At 38.9% G+C, this 19,256-nt stretch overlaps 1 protein-coding gene across 1 annotated transcript in view; it reads left to right on the forward strand.

Moving 5' to 3' along the window:
• Positions 1–19,256, forward strand: part of ABCC2 (ATP binding cassette subfamily C member 2) — a 71,605-nt gene that overhangs the window by 33,037 nt on the left and 19,312 nt on the right. The window contains exons 10-23 of the mRNA XM_031956244.1: positions 71–325; positions 2,851–2,916; positions 3,777–3,914; positions 5,545–5,691; positions 7,222–7,306; positions 8,335–8,401; positions 9,608–9,734; positions 11,188–11,364; positions 12,764–12,931; positions 13,683–13,863; positions 15,194–15,314; positions 15,924–16,065; positions 17,712–17,931; positions 18,058–18,212. Of these exons, the coding sequence (XP_031812104.1) occupies positions 71–325; positions 2,851–2,916; positions 3,777–3,914; positions 5,545–5,691; positions 7,222–7,306; positions 8,335–8,401; positions 9,608–9,734; positions 11,188–11,364; positions 12,764–12,931; positions 13,683–13,863; positions 15,194–15,314; positions 15,924–16,065; positions 17,712–17,931; positions 18,058–18,212 (2,049 nt within the window). The remainder of the gene's footprint in view (positions 1–70; positions 326–2,850; positions 2,917–3,776; positions 3,915–5,544; positions 5,692–7,221; positions 7,307–8,334; positions 8,402–9,607; positions 9,735–11,187; positions 11,365–12,763; positions 12,932–13,682; positions 13,864–15,193; positions 15,315–15,923; positions 16,066–17,711; positions 17,932–18,057; positions 18,213–19,256) is intronic.

Genomic DNA, 19,256 nt, shown 5'->3' on the forward strand with positions numbered 1-19,256 from the left:
TATAAAAATACTAAGAACAAAAGTTTAGGAAGCCCTGTTGTAGGGTACTAATCTAAGCTTTTATATTTAGACACTGACTATCTCTAACAAGTCCCGGAAGCAGTACACTATTGGAGAAACTGTCAACCTGATGGCTGTGGATGCCCAGCGATTTACAGATGTGGCCAATTTTATTCATTTGATATGGTCATGCCCTTTGCAAATTATATTATCCATTGTCTTCTTGTGGCTGGAGCTAGGACCCTCTATCCTTGCGGGTCTAGGGTTAATGATTCTACTTATCCCCATTAATGCAGTGCTGGCTACCAAAAGCAGGAAAATTCAGGTAAGAATATAAGCAAAGATTTTCATTCATTTAACACATTGAAAGATAATCTGAAAGTTTTCTTTTTTGTAAATTCTGGAAATGAAAGTTTGGTTTTATAGCCTGGGTGAAGGTAAAATGTGGTAAGTTTCAGATGAAATGAAGGAAAATGAAGTAAGCAAAACCAGGAAAATAGTATTATTGCACACCAATCAGAAATTTAAATCCATTAAGTACTTACTACTAAATGGTGAGGGTACCAAAAAGAAAACCAAACAAACAAACAAAAAACCAGACCCTGCTATAAGAGAACTTGTATTTCAGCAATGGAAACATGTATCTAAATAGTTTGTGCAAATTATCTATAGAGTAAGGCAACATTAAAAGGGAAAAGGGAGCAGGGGTGGTAATGAGAAAAATATTTTGCAACATGTAGCATATGAGCTGAATCTTTGTTTTTTAATGGGAGAGGGAAGAGGCCATTGGGGTTAAATAAATTGCTAAATTTCCACAAGTAGAAAATGTCTGAGGTCATATTTGAATTCAAGTCCTCCAGACTCCAGGGCTGGTATACTATCCACTGTACCATCTATCTGCCCCTATTATTATTATAATCATTTTATATGAATTACCGTTTTTATATTCTTCAAGGAAGCCAGTGATTCATAAGTAGCAGAAGTGAGGAAGAAGAACCCTTTTAGGCATGGGGGACATCCAGTGAAAAGATCAGAGAAGATGAAGAGTCAAGTATACAGTACAGTATGTAGGCCAGTATGACTGGAATGTATGGGGAAAAAATAGAGTAAGAATACTGATAAGAAGGGGGCAGCTAGGTGGCACAGTGGACAGAGCACCAGCCCTGAAGTCAGGAGGACCTGAGTTCAAATTTGACTTCAGACACTTAACACTTCCTAGCTATATAACCTTGAGCAAGTCACTTAACCCCAATTACCTCAGCAAAAAAAAAAAAAAAAAAAAAAAAAAAAAAAGATACTGATAAGAGAAAGGATCCAGGTCACAATGAGTTTTAAATACTAAAAAGTGGAGTTTATATTGCTCTGAGAAGGAATTAGCAACCACTAGGATTTCTTAAATAAGTGGGTGACGTGGCCTATACTTTAGAAAAATTACTTTGGCAGCTGTATGAAGAATAGATTGCAGTTGATTGGACGATTGATTAGATACGAGAAATAAGTGAGAGTAAAGAGTAAGGGGTGATGTCAAATTTGGGAACCTGGAAGACTGGAAGAACCGGGGTACCCTATACAGTGACAAAAACTTTCTGAAAAAAAAAAAAGAATGGGTTTGGGGAGGGACAAATAACAAGTTCTGCTTTGTATGCATTGAGTTTGAGATGCCAAAGTACAACCAGTTTGAAATGGTTAGTAGGCAATTGCTGATTCAGACTGAGTCTCAGGAAAAAGGCTTGGGCTGAATATATAGATCTAAGAATCATTTGATATTGAAATGATAATTGAATTCATGCTAGCTGATGAAGTTACCAAATGAGAGAGTACAAATAAAAAGGAGAAGAGAGCCTGGGATAAACTTTGTGTTACACTGGCAGAGAGTAGGTGTGACATAGATAAAAATCCAGCAAAAGTGACTAAGAATAAGTGATTTGATTTTTACAACAAAAAACAAGAGTGAGCAGAAGACAAGAAAGTCCAGAGGAGAGAGAGTATCCAGGAAAAGAAGGTGGTTAATGGTTTCAGATGCTGCAGAGAGATCAAGTATGGTAAGAATTGAGAAAAGAGCATATCATCTGTCCATTGGATCCAAGCAGTTTCAGTTGAATAATGAAGTTGAAAACCAGATTGCAAAAGGTTTAAAAGAGGAAGGAGAAAAAATAGAGGCATTGGTTGTAGATAGCTTTTTTTCCCAGAAATCTGACTAAGAAGTGGGAGATATTTATGATGTTACTACCATGAATGTAGGATCTAGCACAGGTTTTTATGGTTAAGAGAGAGTTGGTATTTTGGGGGATAGGGAGAAATTAAAGGTTAGAGAGGGCAGGGACAAGTGCAGGGGCGACCTTCTAGAGAAGATGAAAGAGAATGGTATATACACATACATATATATGTGTGTGTGTGTATGTATATATGTATATGATACACTATATTTTCAATATATTCATGCATGCATAGATATACATAAGTAGTTGTTGTTCAGTTGATCATTTGTGTCCTACTCTTCGTGGTCTTGTGAACCATGGCACACAAATGTTGTCTATGGAGTTTTCTTGGAAAAGATACTGGAAAGATTTACCATTTCCTTCTCTGGTATATTAAGACAAATAGGGTTAAGTGACTTACCTAAGATCACAATGCTAGTAAGTGTCTGAGGCTAGATTGGAATCCGGATCTTCCTGACACTGAGCCCAGAGCTCTATCTATTGAGACATCTAGCTACCTCATATATAAGTATAAATACATATTTGTGGCTATTTTATATATGTGTGTATAGATGTATATAAATACATATAGGTATGCATGATATGATACATATATTCATAGGTACATGCATATATTCCTTCTCCTGGGCAGGTTGAGAATATGAAGAACAAAGACAAGCGTCTGAAACTCATGAATGAGATTCTTGGTGGAATAAAGGTGAGAAGCAGAGCCTGGAGCTCCTCCTGCCACAGTGTGGTCATAGGCACTCATTAGCTTATTGAATTTTATGAACCCTTCAGAGATCTGAAATTCTGAGCCTTTTGTCCTGGTGAGTGTCCTGATGCAACTGATACCCTGTGGAGTCTCATTTTCCTTGTGTTACTCCCCCTTATTCTTTCATTAAAGTAGTCCATCCCCCAATGCCCTTTTATGAGGTAGTGGAGACCTAGGGTTTTACAAGGCTGTGCTGGTGGAATGAGAATTCTGGCAGTCACTACCAAACTGTAAAGACTGAGTAGGACCTGGAGAAGGTCTGCTGTTATCTGAGAACCAGTTTAGCCAAATTTAGAGAGTTACATCACCTACTTTTCACCAGAAAATAAATTCTTCTGCCATTGTTACTCTTGAAGACCATCTATTATATTGAAGTTGCAATCTACATTGTTGGGAAGGACTATTCATACAGTGAAATCTCAGGCTCTAAAATTGTTTGAAATATTGCCCTCTCAGCTTTTGAACTTACTCAAAGACTTGAGATCTTGATTTTGGGGTCCTTTCATTGACATGGTGCACAGTTCAAATGCTTCTCTTCTAAAGCTTTCCATTTCCCTGTTGAAATCTTATTCTAGCTTTTGTCCTAAGATCCTGATAGATGATACTTTCCAAAGTATATGTGTCAGTGCTCATCAGGATATCCTGGAAAAAGCAAAGAACTAGGAATTAGGAAATCTAGTCTTAACTAGCTTTGGACAATCACTTCATCTTATACATCCTAATCTAAAAATTAGGCTTTTGGACTAGGGGCCCCTCAAGTTTTTTTCCAGTTCTAAAATTCAGTGGCCCTCTGACTTTGGTAGATCCTGAAATACTTTGCCTGGGAACCTTCATTTATGGAGCAGATACAGGGGATTCGAAAGAAGGAGCTGAAGAACTTGAAGTCATTTTCTCTGTTGCAGTCTGTTGTGGTCTTCATCTTCAGTCTAGCTCCTATTATGGTAAGTGTGAGGAAACAAATGGGGTCAGTGAAATGAGTGTTTTTGGTACATTGGGGCAATTTCCTGGAGGGAACAGACCATTTTACCTCCTCCCCCCAAAAGCCCTAGAAGTTCTGGGTTTGTTCTATGTCATGATAGTCAGCCAATTAACAGGCATTTATTTATTTAGGATTTACTATGTGCTATGTGTTACACTGTACTGAGTGCAAAAAACAAAACAAAACAAAACAAAAAAACAAAAAAAGAGCTAAATGTCTCTAATACCCTAAGTATAAAGTTTTCTTTGATGAATTGTCCACTTTCTCTAATGAGCCCACCCCCTCACCGCCCCCCATTGTAATGCAACAAGTGGGATGAGATGAACTTACAGGCAAAGTAGGGTATAGTCAGGGGTGTACTGATAAAAAATATTGAACAATCAGCTTTTGGACATTTTTTCCCACTATTCTCTTAAGTCTAGACAATAATAAATTAAGCCATGATTTGAAGAATTTCCAAATTTTTGCCATGTAAATACTCTCGCTAAATTTAACAATCCACTTATGTGTGTTCCAACACACCCTGACCTGACAACACCCCCGCATACCAGTAAAAGCCTATAGTTAAATTTTTGGTGTGAGCCTATGGAAGGGCAACACATCCTCCCCTGTGCACCAAAACAGCTGCCAAGCCCCTCTCTCTTTCTTCCTTCATCCAAAGGCGGCAGCAGAGAGCGACAACCCCTTATGAAAAGCTTCACTTTTCTCTATCTCTAGATGGCACCGAGGAGCAATAGATGTCCTTAAAGCTCTTGGGCAATCAAGTTAGTTCTCTCTCTGACTAACTAGGAATCACTCAGCTGGAGCCTTCTGCCAGCACATTGCCCCTAGTGGCCACAGCTACGCTGAGCAGCTTTTCTCCAGCCCCTTTCCTCATCCCATCCCTTGTACCTGTACCTGCAGCTGTTGTCCTGCTGTTGTTCCATGCCGTAAACTGGAGCTTGTGAGAATTGCCCAAATTTCCCTTATCAAATCAATAGTCCTCTGAAAAGCTTCCTTCAGCTTCCCCTTGTTTATATATGAAACTGGATTTTGCCTGGATCACTCACACGGGAAATGGAAGGAACCTGCATCCCGGGGAAGACATAAAGTACTGACAACAGAGGGGCCTAGAATATAAGTTCCCTGAGGTCAGCCACTTCTCATTTTCGTCTTGGAATCCAGCCTAGAGCCTGGCATAGTCAGTAAACATTTATTAAGCACCTACTGTGTTCCAGCACCATGAAATAGACAGGGAGAGATTGAAGATAAGAGAAAGATGGAGATGATAGAAGGGGTAATCTGTCCGGTTTTGCCTTGTTAAGAAGCAAAGCCACTTCACTGTGTGAGAAAGAGGTATCTAAGTGATGCGAGATCACGAAGTGGAAAGGAGAGGTAGTTCTTGACAACTGACCTCAGTTTTTTTCTTTAAAATAAGAGGCAAGATTCTTAGCTGAGAGGGGTTGTAGTAGGTGCTCAATGAATGCTCTTTGACTGATTGAACCACCCCCTTCCAACAAATATGTTTTGAATGTATACGGTTGAGGGTTAGAATTAGGCTAGTAATTGCCTTTAAAATTTATGTAATTTTCTTATGATCTTGTGATTCTCAGGTATCATTGATAACTTTTACTGTCTATGTCCTGGTGGATAGCAATAATGTTTTGGATGCACAAAAGGCCTTCACTTCTATTACTTTGTTTAACATACTCCGTTTCCCCCTGGCCATGTTCCCAATGCTAATTTCTTCCATGCTCCAGGTAAGTAGTAGTGGTAGTTATACTACTAGTAGTAATGACAATGATGATGATAATAATAATGAAGAATGGTAACAATGATAATAATGAAGAATAGTAATAGTAGTAATAGTAATAATGAGTAGTAGTAGTAATAATAATGAAGAGGAGGAGGGGGAAAATAGTGTAATGAAAATAATGAGTAGTAGTAATGATAATGAAGAATAGGAGTAGAATAGTATTAATAGTGATAATGATAATAATAAGGAATAGTAATAATAATGAGTGGTAATAATAATGATAATTATAATAATAATAATGAAGAAGAGGAGGGGAATAATAGTGGTAGTAATGATAATCATGATAATAATGAAATGGAAGAGGAGTAATAGTGATAGTAATGATAATGACAAAGAATAGTAATAGTAATGATAAATGATAATATTAAGGAATAATAATAGTAACAATAGCACTGTTAATAATAATGAGGAGGAGGAGGAGTAATAATAACGATAATGAAGAGGATGAGGGGGAATAATAGTAGTAATAATGATAATGATAATAATAATGAGTAGTGATGATGACAATGATAATAATCATGATGATTACCACTCAGATGGCTGTTGAAGGTATACAAAGCATTTTGTATGCATTCTATCATTTGATCTTCTTTACAACATAGGGGCTATTATGATTTCAATCTTACAGATTAGGAAACATCGGCTGAGAAAAATTAAATGACTTTTCCAGGATCATACAGGTTCAGATTCAAGTCATCCTGATTCCTCATTTGGTTTATCCACTTTATTTCCTTGCTGCTAAAAGTATACCATGATAAAGTTTCTAACATGAAATGAAAATGCCCCATCGTATAAAGCAGAATAGAGGATAATAAAATTAGAAGGGACTTTAGAGAGCATCCTCTGCTAATCCCCCAATTTATAGATGAAGAGACCAAGACCAAGAAGTAGATGAAATTACTTGCTCAAAGTATTTCATCTTCTTGGAATGCTTTGGTGCATTTCCAGGTAGACATGGGATCTTTCCCAACCACCTTGCCATTCTAGGGGCTTGTAGGTCTTCTGGAGCTGGCTGGTCTGACTTCTGTTGAGTCATTTAATAGTTCTAAGCTTTAATTTCACCATCTGTAGAATGAAGATGATAACTTTTATACTTATATCCCTGGAAAATAATAGGTAAAAATATTTTCTTTGATGCTGAAGTATTTCTTGACTTGACTTGACTTATTATTCTTCCTGGAGTTTATAATGGTCTTAAGCTACTCTTGAAGTCTATTCTCTGTTTTTGTGATCTTTTCCATTTAAATTTCCAGCCTCCATAAACATTTCCTCTTTCAGTGATTTCTTCAGCATTTTATCCCTGACTATTTTTTCAGAGGGCCCTGCCACAGGTAGGAAACTCAGTGCCACAGAGGAAAAAATCTCTTCTTACATAATAACACAAATGAGGTGTAGTTAGGAATCATCAAGACTGGGGAACCCAGGCTTGTTTGGTAGCTTTTAACTTTTAAGAATACTTCGTACTTTCTTTTAGGTTAGTGTTTCTACAGAGCGCCTGGAAAAGTACTTGACTGGAGATGACTTGGATACATCCAGCATTCGATGGGATGTTCATTCTGGTAAATGATGGTCTTTTGAAATTTGGTCAAGTTTCCCTACAGGTAGCATTCAGGATAGTAATTCTTAAACCTGTTTTTCTATCTCTGTAGTAGTTATAATTTTCTCATTGAGAGCATCAAGAAGAAATAAATAGGTGAATGTCACCAAATTCTCAAAATAAAATTACTTTGCATTTAAATTTTAAAAGTACATATACTATAGAATATATTGAGTGACCATTGGACATCACAGACCTATAGAAGAAATTACTGAACTGAGAATACAGATAAATGTGTTGTAATCATAGGTCATCCATGAATTTAGCATGCAATCTGAGCCACATATATTAGGTGTACTGCCATAGTAGTCATGAGCAAAAAATGGAGCCAGGGAATTGACAGGAATGCAAATCAAGGATACATGTTGATATAGGCAGGTCTTAGAAGGGTTTGGAAATCAAAGCAGTAAACACTAGCAATCAATCAGTCAACAAGCAATTATTAAGTGCCTCCTATGAGCCAGGCACTGGCTGGGGTACAAAGGATGAGACCATCTCTGCTTTCACTGTGCTTATATTCAAATAACTGAGACAAGTACATATATAAGTACAAACAGCATAAATATAAAATAAATAAACACAAGGCATTTTGGAAGGTGGACACTAATAAATGGCAGGAACAGAAGAACATTTTAAAGAATGAGAGCCCTTAAAGAAATTAAAGTCAGAGGGAGGCAGTGACTGACCAAGACTGGCTACTAAAGAAGAACTTAGATCACCAAGGTATTGGGGGAGATAGACAGGGCAGCAAGACTCCAGCCAAGGAAACTGGTCAAGGTCTGAGATACCCACAATAGAAAAACCCAAGCCAATCCTTGTCTCATCCTAGTAACTTGTATATATATCCCAGGAACCAATCTTTAAAAATTAAGTCTGGGACAAGGGGAATCTATCTTGTTGGAATGGAAATTGAGTAGCAGTTGAAACAATGGGCCTGGACACATTTTCTGCCTTGTCTCTAACTGAAAGAGCTTACATTTCTCTCAATAGACAAAGCTGTTCAATTCCACAAAGCCTCCTTTACCTGGGACCGAAGTATTGAGCCAGCCATCCAAAAGTGAGTAGTCAATAACACTATCATTTCTGAAGAGTTTTCATTGCTGGTCCTAGGTATCTCAGGGCTTTAGTTCTTTATATATAAGTTCTTTAAATGAAATAGACAGAAAAACACCTGTGTTAGAGGATTTTTCTAAAATAGAGAAGGGAGAGAAAAAGCTGTAAACTCGTGGTCAGATGAATTTCTCAAGATCAGGATTTGCAGAAATTTGATAATACCTAGTAATTGAAATCTCTTTTCCCTATGATTGTATGATTGGTATTGAACTACACAGATCTGACTCAGGTACCACCACGGCCTTTAATTTTGCCCTTACTGGAATATTCTCTCCTAAGATTCTACCCTGAAGCTTTTTCATTATTTAGTTGAATTCTGGGTTACCAAAGCCAGTGCCAGTGGAACATAAAAACTTCTAGAAAAGGCCATTGGTCTAAAACTCAAAATTAAAGTTTATTTAAAGTTTAGAAGTCCATTTTTTTCCACACTAGATCCCTCATCCCAATTGGCATAGAGAGCTGAAAAAGACCTGGAGACATTGCCTATGGTTCTAAATGTGTTGGTTAAAGGTAGAAAGTGGAGGGTTAAGAAATTTATCTTGTCTAGAATGCAAGAATTCATGGAAACATTTTGGGTCCCTTCCTTGAGTGGAATGTAAGCTCCCTGAGGGCAAGAACTATTTAATTGTCATTTCTGCATCCCACTGGCTTGATACAGTACCTTGAGCTTTTTTTCTCCTTGTTTTTGGGTCTCGACCTATGACAAAATTCTTTTTATTAATGCAAATTGGCAAAATACCCTGCAATTTATAGTTTTTGAGTGTTGTCTGGGTGTACTAAGAAATTAAGTGACTTTCCCAGTGTCATGTAGACTATATTTATCAGAGAGAAGACTTCAAAGCTGTGCATGTGCCTTTTCCCTTGCATATAGTTAATAAAAGCTTGCTGAATTGAAGGCATAAGCATAGATCTGGTAGAAATGAGGGAAGGAATAATTAAGCCATAGGTTTGGGAAGGCAAAGTTTCCAACTTTGAAGTATAAGGGTGTCACAATGCTGGAATCTCCTTGAAGACTCTGGGCTTTGGTCCCTATCTTGATTCTCTCTGTGTCTCCATCTCTATGTCTCTGTTCCTATATCTGTCTAAGTCTCCCTCTTTCCCTTCCTCCCTCCTTTCCTCCTTTCCCTAACTAGCCTCTTTTCTCTTTCAGTGTGACTCTGGACATTAAGACAGGCCAACTGATAGCTGTGGTGGGGACTGTTGGCTCTGGGAAATCCTCTCTAATGGCATCCATATTGGGAGAAATGGAGCCTGTCCATGGGCACATCACTCTCAAGGTGAGGAAAAACATCTGTTTGATGCATCTCTGACATTTGACCATAGAAGCAGAAATAAATATCTTAATGAAGTTTAAAAATTAATTTCTTTAATGAAATTAATAAAATGTCTTGACATTTTGAGTCTGAAAATTAGAATCACATTTGGAAGTTTCTCATTTCAAAATATGTGCTGGAGGTAAAAGTCTAGTTCAGCCCTGGATCATTCCAAATAGAGATGAATGAATGAAAAAAAATATTTATTAACTTTTTACTATACACAAAGTACTATATGAAGTGATAAAGATACAAGTAGAAAAGTCCATACTGTCCTTGCTCTCAAGGATCTCACATTCTAATGGAGGAGACAGCACCTATATATATGGGAGGTTCTCATTGCAAAGCAGATAGAAAGGCACCGTGCTACTTAGGATGGAATAGCAAAACAGAGAGCAATAAATGCCTCTTCCCATGTTATCTCATTGTGACTAGAAGGGCTGCTCTTTCTGTTTTATATCTTGACTCTTCCTCCAAAATCAGTCAGTCCAGCTAGGTCAGGTTCTACTGCTAGACTATGTGAGTTTGCTTATGTGTAAATCCTGAACCAAAGATTAGCTTCATTCGTTCATTTAATAAACATTTTTTTTAGTACCAATTTGTGTCAGGCACTGTGCTAAGTGCTTCATTAGTGGAGACTGATTACTTAGTGCTTCATTCCTACTTGAGGGAGGAGTTAGTAGAAAGCTACAGAGAAAAGAAATCCTGGTCTTCTGACTTTAAATTTTGAGGGAATTTATCCCATTCCAGATTCTCCTCAGGTCCCTGAAGGGAGAGAAGGACTATGGGAGGAAGCTGACATACATACTGACCCTGTGAGCCAAGGGTTATATATGACTATCCAAAAATATCATACTCTCAGAGCAATTTGATTCTGCCACTAAATGGCCCTATTGTAAGGTACAATTCTAAACAGGTCTGCTTTTGAAAAATATGCAGAACAGTTCTATGCTATCCCAGAAATTATTCTCTGACACCTAATTTCCACCTTTTTTTCTGTCTTTGCTGTAGTTCTTTTTACTTCCTCCATCAATGACATACATGTGTTAATCTAATCATTTAGATCTGAGTAGAATCTAGGTATCTTCAAATATATGTCCTATGCCCTTACCTCCTGAGCTTAAAATTCTCCTGTTCTTTATCCTTGGGTATCATATAGGGAAGACAAAATTTAAAAAAAAACAATCATGGAATATCAAATGTGAATGAAATGGTTGTCTTTATCTCCATGGGTACTGCAGTAAGTGCTGGCCAAGTTTTTTGATATTAGGTGCCCAAGTGGTCTCATTCTATTTCTGTTTCTCAAAATTAGAGCTTTAGAAACATTATTTTTTTATTATATTTTTCTCTTTGCTCCTGCATTCTCATTGTTTTTAGAATTATAACTGTCAATGTGACTTGATCTTTCTCCATCCAGGGCTCTATAGCCTACGTTCCTCAGCAGTCATGGATCCAGAATGGTACCATGAAAGACAACATTTTGTTTGGATCCCCATTGGATGAAGAGAGATATTATCAGGTTCTAGAGGCCTGTGCTCTCCTCACAGATTTGAAAATACTGCCTGCAGGGGACCTCACTGAAATTGGAGAGAAGGTACTTGGAGCTCAAAGTGATTTGGGGTCCTGGAATCAGAAAGTAGGAAGGGTACTTAAACATGATAGGATCATTGATCTAGGGGAAGGGAACTTAGAGTCTATCTAGTACAGGCTCCCTTTTTTTTTTTTTCTTTTTTTTTTTTTTAGCTTTTCTAGGGTCATTTTAAAAAATAATGATAGTTTTTTTTATTTTTCAAAATACATGCAAAGATTGTTTTCAACATTCACCTTTGCAAAACCTTGTGGTCCAAAATTTTCACCCTCCCTCCTCCTCTTCCACCTCCTCTAGATACAAATAATCCAATATAGGTTAAACATGTGCAATTCTTCTAAACATCCCTTTTATTTTTTTAAGATGAGGGAAGTCAGGCCCAGAGAGAAGAATTAATTACTAAAGGTTACAAAAGTATTAAATGGTACAATCAGGATTTGAATCCAATTCTACTGAACCATTCTGCTATACATTCTAGCATGGTATTCAGTAATACTAATGGCAATAACATAGTATTATTATGTATCATGTATGTATATATTATGTATATATATTATGTAGTAGTGAGTATTTTAAAGTGTTCAGAATATTCTACCTCCATCACTTTATCTGTGCCTCATGACAATTTAAATGGGCACCAGTGGTAATATTTCCACATCTCACTGATCATGTGGTCCTCCCTCCCATCTCTGAAACTTCACTTTATTTTGCAGATAAATGAACTGAGGTTCATTGGCATTAAATGTGTTGCCCAGGATCACCAAATTAAGTGTGTGGCAAGTCAAAATAAGAACATCTTATTTTGATGTTCTTTCCCCTATGCCTTCCTTAGTAAAATGAGAGCAATAGAGGTCTCTGCACTTCTAAACCCTAACTAGAAGTCTTCCTCTTCAGCCTATCCAAGTGACTTTCAGTATTTTGTGGTCTGTAATGACTTGGGAGGTTAAATGATGAAAACATTGTTGTGTGAGGTACACAGGAAAGAAATTCTGAGAATAAAAGAAGTACTGGGGGAACTAGCTGGTAAGGACTCAGCAGAAAAGAACAACTGAATAATCGTTTGTAAGGAGCAACTAGGTGGCAGAGGGGACAGAGGACCATCTCTGGAATCAGGAAGAGTCATCTTTCTGAGTTCACTTCTGGCCTCAAACACTTAGTATCTGGGTGACCCTGACCAAATCCCTTTACTCTGTTTGCCTCAGTTTCCTCATCTGTAAATTTAGCTGGAGAAAGAAAAGGTAAACCCCTCCAGTACCTCTAAGAAGAAAAAATCCCAAATGGGATCCAAATGGGATCATAAGGAATCAGACAGGACTGAATGATCCAACAACAGATGTGATCTGTTATTCTTAGTTCTCTTGTGGGGTAACGTGAACAGAAATGGCTTTTTTTTTTCATTTTTTAGGGCATAAACCTTAGTGGAGGGCAGAAGCAGCGCATCAGCCTAGCTAGAGCCGTCTATAACAACTCAGACATCTACATTTTGGATGATCCCCTCTCAGCTGTAGATTCTCACGTAGGAAAGCATCTTTTCAACAAAGTCATTGGCCCAAATGGGTTACTGAAGGACAAGGTAAGAATACAAAGGGGAGCAACTATGGCAGCTTTTCTTTGAATCCATCAAGAAGCATCCATTTTGTGCGAGGAATACAATTATGGAAGACCATTTGTGCTTTTGATGAACTTATAGGGGTTTGGGAAGACAGACAGAAAGAGATGGAGAGAATGACAGAGGAGGGGGTGCCTCTTTGTGTATTGTAGAATTATCTTTAGAGTCCTCTTGGTATAAAATTGATATAAAATCAGATACCTTGGGTTGTTTGATTTCATTGGCTAGAGCAGTGTGGGTCTAATCATCCTGTAGATTTATTAGCTTCATTATAAGGGGTGTCCCAACAGTCTTAGTACTAAAAGTCTATAGTTTAAAGCTGCACTAAGACCACTGGGATTCCTTATATATCCTCTGGTCACAGATTGTATCATCCTTCCTTCACCAATCAGATATTTTGTGGATGTGCTCTCTTGATCAACGGGGTAACTGAATAGGAGCAAACCCTATTGCTTCATTAGGTCAAAACAACCCAAAAATGTTAGTCCCACTAAGAGGTAGGTTAGAAGTGTTGTCTTTTTGTGCAGAGTTCAATTATTATTATTATGGACTTGAGAAAAGTTAGGAAAAGAGGCAGGGTGGGGCCCCAGATTAGACTCAGAGTCCAAAAGAATTTCTTTGCTCAATTACTTTTATGGGAAAGAAGATTATATTTACAGCCCAATCTTATAGAAATGGGTGATGGACTTGGAATATCCAATGATTCCTTTTGCAGACTCGAATATTGGTGACACATGGCATTCACTTCCTTCCCCAAGTGGATGATATTGTGGTCTTGGTGAATGGTGTCATAGTGGAGAAAGGATCCTACAGTGATCTGTTGGCTAACAAAGCAACATTTGCCAAGAATCTGAAGCTATTTGCCAAGAAAAGCAGCTCAGAAGGAGAGGCCACAGGTACAGCAGTGAAAGCCACATAAGATACAACTGCCCCTGGGAGGTGGTAAACATATGGTCATGGAGTTTATTTTTCCATGTACTGAACACATGACCTGAGATTCTTATTTAAAAAAGAGTTTGGGATCATCAGAGGCTTTAGTTAAGGTGCTTAAAGATTATTTATCCAGACTCAGTCCCTGAAACTCTGGAATATAATGAATAAATGAAGTATATGAGAAGGCAATGTATAGAAGAGCAAAAAACAAAAAAACTGTATTGATATAATCTCAATAAAACCTAAGAAGATATATATGGGTGTATATATATATATATATATATATATACATATACATATACATATTATATATTTATTCCTTATCGAGTCAACCTCAACAGTAATACCCTGCTGGCCTTCACCTCAGAGACATCACTGGCACATTGGTCAACTTGTTAGGGATATTACACTTCTATTGGTTTTTATGGCTCAATCCCCAAAACCTGGTAATGTCACTCCTTGGAACTTTCTATCCTTTACTGTCCATCCCCTTTAACATGTAAGTAGATTGTATTAAAAGAGGGGAAAAATATCCAAAATCAGGATCTATTAGCTATAGTAGCAATGGAGACTGGACCCATGATTCCATAAAGAAATTCCTTTTACCATTTGATACCTGAGTATTGGACGAAAATGCTATCCATCCATTGAGTTGATGAGAATATTGGACTTAGAGTCAGGAAGACTTCTTTGGCCTCAAACACTTAACTAACTATGTGATCCCGAGCAAGTCACTTAATCCTGTTTGGTCTGTTGCCTTATCTGTTAAATGAGCTGGTGAAAACATTCCTGTATCTTTGCCAAAAAAAAAAACCCAAATGGGGTCATAAGAGTCTGACTGAAGTCATGACTAAACAACCATAATAGCAATAATAATCATTGTCATTTACATAAGGCTTTCAGGTTTGTAAAAACCGAGAAAGAAGTGCATGTGAGGTACTAATGTGTGAAGTAGAAACTGATTAAGTAACTCATCCACTCATATCTGAGGCAGAATAAAACTCAGATCTTCCTGACTCTATTCACTGTGCCATTAAACTCTCTCCAAAACAGATTTGATCTATTTGGGAAATGCTTGGGAAAGGAAACATTCCCACTACTTTAGGGTCTGCTTTAGGCAAAGGATATACAGATAACTCCTGAAACATGACTGTGTTTTATATTCAGCTAGTGATAAAGGATAAGATCAAGATTTTCTGTGTTTCAATCTGGGAATTTGGTATGATTTCTATAGATATAAATCCTGTTTTCTCTTTTAACATTTATTTCTATGATTCTTATGTCTATTTCTAGTTAATGAGAGTGAAAGTGAAAATGAAGATGACCTTCTCCCAAGTGTAGAAGAAATTCCTAATGAAGCAGTCTCCATTACTTTAAAAAGAGAGAATAACTTTCAACGAACGCTCAGTCGAAGGTTGGGAACCTGTCTTTTAGGAGTGGCCCCTGTTGCTTCCATCTTCTGACACCCATCACCTTCCCTCTTTAGCCTAAAGGAAGGAGTCTCCATACTCTTAGCCTCAGAGTATCCTAGATTCATACTTGAAAGGGACCCCCAAGGTTAGAGTGATTTATTCATTTTACAGATGAGAGAACTGAGACACAGAGAAGTTAAGCAATTTGGCCAGAGTTACATGGGCAGTGAATGATATGGGATTCCAATTAAGGTCCTCTGATGCTAAGTTTAATGTCATTTCCACTGTACCATTTTTTTTCTGCCTTAATGGATGGAGAAGTGGGGGAAGGCTTGAGGATAAGACTAGGGTGTGTGTGTGTGTGTGTGTGTGTGTGTGTAAGAGAGAGAGAGAGAGAGAGAGAGAGACAGACAGAGACAGAGAAAGACAGAGACAGAGTAGACCAGTAAAGGACTAAAATATCAGCATTCCTAGAATGACTGTGTAGCTCAGAATGCATCCCAAAGAAAAGTAGTTTCTCCAAATAGATCAATAGCAGCATCTGCTAACAGGAAGTGGATTTTTGAGGCTGCCTTCATCACACCTAAATATGGTGTTTTTCTACTCTTCAGATCCAGATCTGACAGCAACAGACATCGCAAGTCCCTCCGAAATTCCCTAAAAGTTGGTAATATGAAGCCAAAGCAAAAAGAAAATGAAGAGATTGTGAAAGGACAAAAACTAATTGAGAAAGAAACGGTAGAAACTGGACAGGTAAAAAAAAAAAAAAACAAACAAACAAAACCTGTCACCATCAAAATGGTAGTTTCTTAGCTCAGAACTTCAGGACCACAAGCATGTTGAGATCTAATGCGCATACAAGCATATCCTACTTAATAGTTTAATTGTTCCTATAAAAATCTAATGATAAGTGAAATAACAACACTGAGGGCAGTTAGTTCCATAGAAGCAACGTTTGTGCTCACATGAGTAAGATAGTGATGATGTTCAGGAAGGTTAATGATGCTGGATGGTTCAAATGTCATCCAAATTATGTTTCAGCCAATCAAATATTGTGGATTGATGGGATTTGGTTGTGATATATTGATGATGTTATTGAAAAACAACATTGCATAGAGCTCTAGCCCTGAAGTCAGCAGAACCTGAGTTCAAATCTGGCCTCAGACACTTAACACTTCCTAGCTGTGTGACCCTGGACAAGTCACTTAACCCAATTGCTAAAAAAAAAAGGAAGGAAGGAAGGAAGGAAGGAAGGAGGGAGGAAGGAGAGAAGGAAGGAAGGAAGGAGGGAAGGAAGGAGGGAAGGAGGGAAGGAAGGAGGGAAGGAAGGAGGGAAGGAAGGAAGGAAGGAGGGAGGGAGGGAGGGAAGGAAGGAAGGAGGGAGGGAAGGAAGGAGGGGAAGGAAGGAGGAGGGAGGGAAGGAGGGAAGGAAGGAGGGAAGGAGGGAGGGAAGGAGGGAAGGAAGGAGGGAAGGAAGGAAGGAGGGAGGGAAGGAGGGAAGGGAGGGAGGGAAGGAAGGAAGGAAGGAGGGAAGGAGGGAAGGAGGGAAGGAAGGAGGGAAGGAGGGAAGGAGGGAGGGAGGGAAGGAAGGAGGGAAGGAGGGAAGGAAGGAGGGAAGGAGGGAAGGAGGGAGGGAAGGAAGGAGGGAAGGAAGGAAGGAAGGAAGGAGGGAGGGAAGGAGGGAAGGAGGGAAGGAAGGAGGAAGGAGGGAAGGAAGGAGGGAAGGAAGGAGGGAAGGAAGGAAGGAAGGAGGGAAGGAAGGAGGGAAGGAGGGAGGGAAGGAGGGAAGGAGGGAAGGAAGGAAGGAAGGAAGGAGGGAGGGAAGGAAGGAGGAAGGAGGGAGAGAAGGAAGGAAGGAAGGAGAAGGGAGGGAGAGAAGGAAGGAAGGAGGGAGGGAAGGGAGGAAGGAAGGAAGGAAGGAAGGAAGGAAGGAAAGGAAAAAACAAAACAAAAAAACCAACACTGGTTGGAAAACAGTTATACAAAGTGAATCTGTATCAGTTTTTGTGCTTGCCCCTCCCTAACACACACACATACTATCTCCAGGGGACCACTGACCTGGTGGGTGTTTGCTTTGATGGGCATTTGGACATCTGCCCATTGGCCTGACCCAGATTCAGGCACCATGAGAAAATGACTGGGAAACTTTACTACCAGCCTCTCTTCTTATCAAGGCTGTTGAGCTTGCTCCTGATTACTGTTGTAGGCAGCTCCTGATCACAAGGTGTCAGGGCATCTCCTGTTGATGAGGAGGAGTATAGTGATGGTAATGATGATGATGGTGGTCATGAGGAGGAGGAGGAGGAAGGGGAGGGTGGTAATTACATCCTAGTGGTGGTGGTGGTGATGGTGGTGATGATGATGATGATGATAACGATGATGGTATGGTGGCTTTCCAGGTGAAGTTTTCTGTCTTCCTGAAGTACCTGAATGCAATGGGATGGTGGTTTATCATCTTCATTCTCCTTGCTTATATGGCAAATTCTGTGGCTTTCATGGGATCCAACTTCTGGCTCAGTGAATGGACCAATGACGCCCAGGACTACTTGAATAAAACCTATCCAACCTCTCAGCGGGATTTGAGGATCGGAATTTATGGAGTGCTGGGATTTGCTCAAGGTTGGTCTGAGAATCCCCTCAGTAATAGAAAAGGAAATATCTCATGTCTCTGGGCTGGAGAAGAGGATTGGGGTAACTTTTCTCCACGCAGAGCAAGACATTGACCGGAATCATGAACATTTTTAGGTTTCTTTGTGCTTTTGGCAAGTTTCCTGTCCGCCTATGGCTCCTTACATGCTTCCCAAACCCTGCACTTGCAGCTGCTATACAACATCCTTCGAGCGCCCATGAGTTTTTTTGACACCACACCCACAGGCAGGATTGTGAACAGGTTTGCCAATGTGAGTACTTGGAAGGCAGGTGCGCTTTCTGAGATTCAAAGATCCTTTGACTTTATGCCCCTCTTATAACAGTGAAGCAAAGGTGGAAAGGAGCCTGGCCACAGCTATGGAACAAAACCAGGAATCTTTAGGCCCTTGTGTTGAAGCAAGAGGTGCCTTTTAAAAAAGGAAGGAAGGAAGGAAGGAAGGAAGGAAGGAAGGAAGGAAGGAAGGAAGGAAGGAAGGAAGGAAGGAAGGAAGGAAGGAAGAGAGAAATTATGGAAGGAGGAAAGGAAAGATGGAAGAAAGGGAAGGAAGGAGGGAAAGAAGGAAAAGAGAAATTATGGAAGGAGAAAAGGAAAGATGGAAGAAAGAGAAGGATGGAAGGAAAGAAGAAAAGGAGGAAGGAAGAAAAAGAAAAGAAATCTGGCAATTCCTTTAACAATTTATATCAGAATGTGGTCTAGGGCATACAACATATATACAGCTAAATCAATTCAGACTAATCTGAGAAATAGGAGAGCAATAATACTTGAAGGGATTAGTTGGTCTCACCGTTTCTGGAAGAGTGAAGGAAGCTTGAAGGAAGATAATGATTTTAAAGGACAGAGGAGAGAGAAGAGCATTCCTGACACAGGAAAAGTTTGTACAAATATCTCAAGTGGCTTGTGCAATGTTGAATGGGTCCAATTTGGCTGAAACCCTGAGTGTGCAAAATAGAGTAATATAAAATAAAAAAAATTAAAAATATAAAATAAAGTCTGGAAAGGTTGGCTGGAATCTAATGGCAGAGGGCCTTTAAAAAGCACAGTTGAGGAAGTGTATTTTACCCCAGGTGAATTAGGAAACCAGATTTTGAACAAAAAAGTAGCATGGTTAAAACTGCTTCACAAAGATCATTTTAGAAGCTCAATGGAAACTGGATAGGAAGAGGGAGAAAATAAAGGCTGAGAGACCAATCAGAGGCTATGAAAACATTCCAGATGAGGGCTGGGGAGCACCTGAGATAGTGCAGAAGCTATGTGAGTGGAGAAAAGGGGATGAATATGAGAGATGTTCCAGTAG

This window comes from Sarcophilus harrisii, chromosome 2, assembly GCF_902635505.1.
Source record: "Sarcophilus harrisii chromosome 2, mSarHar1.11, whole genome shotgun sequence".
NCBI lineage: Eukaryota > Metazoa > Chordata > Mammalia > Dasyuromorphia > Dasyuridae > Sarcophilus > Sarcophilus harrisii.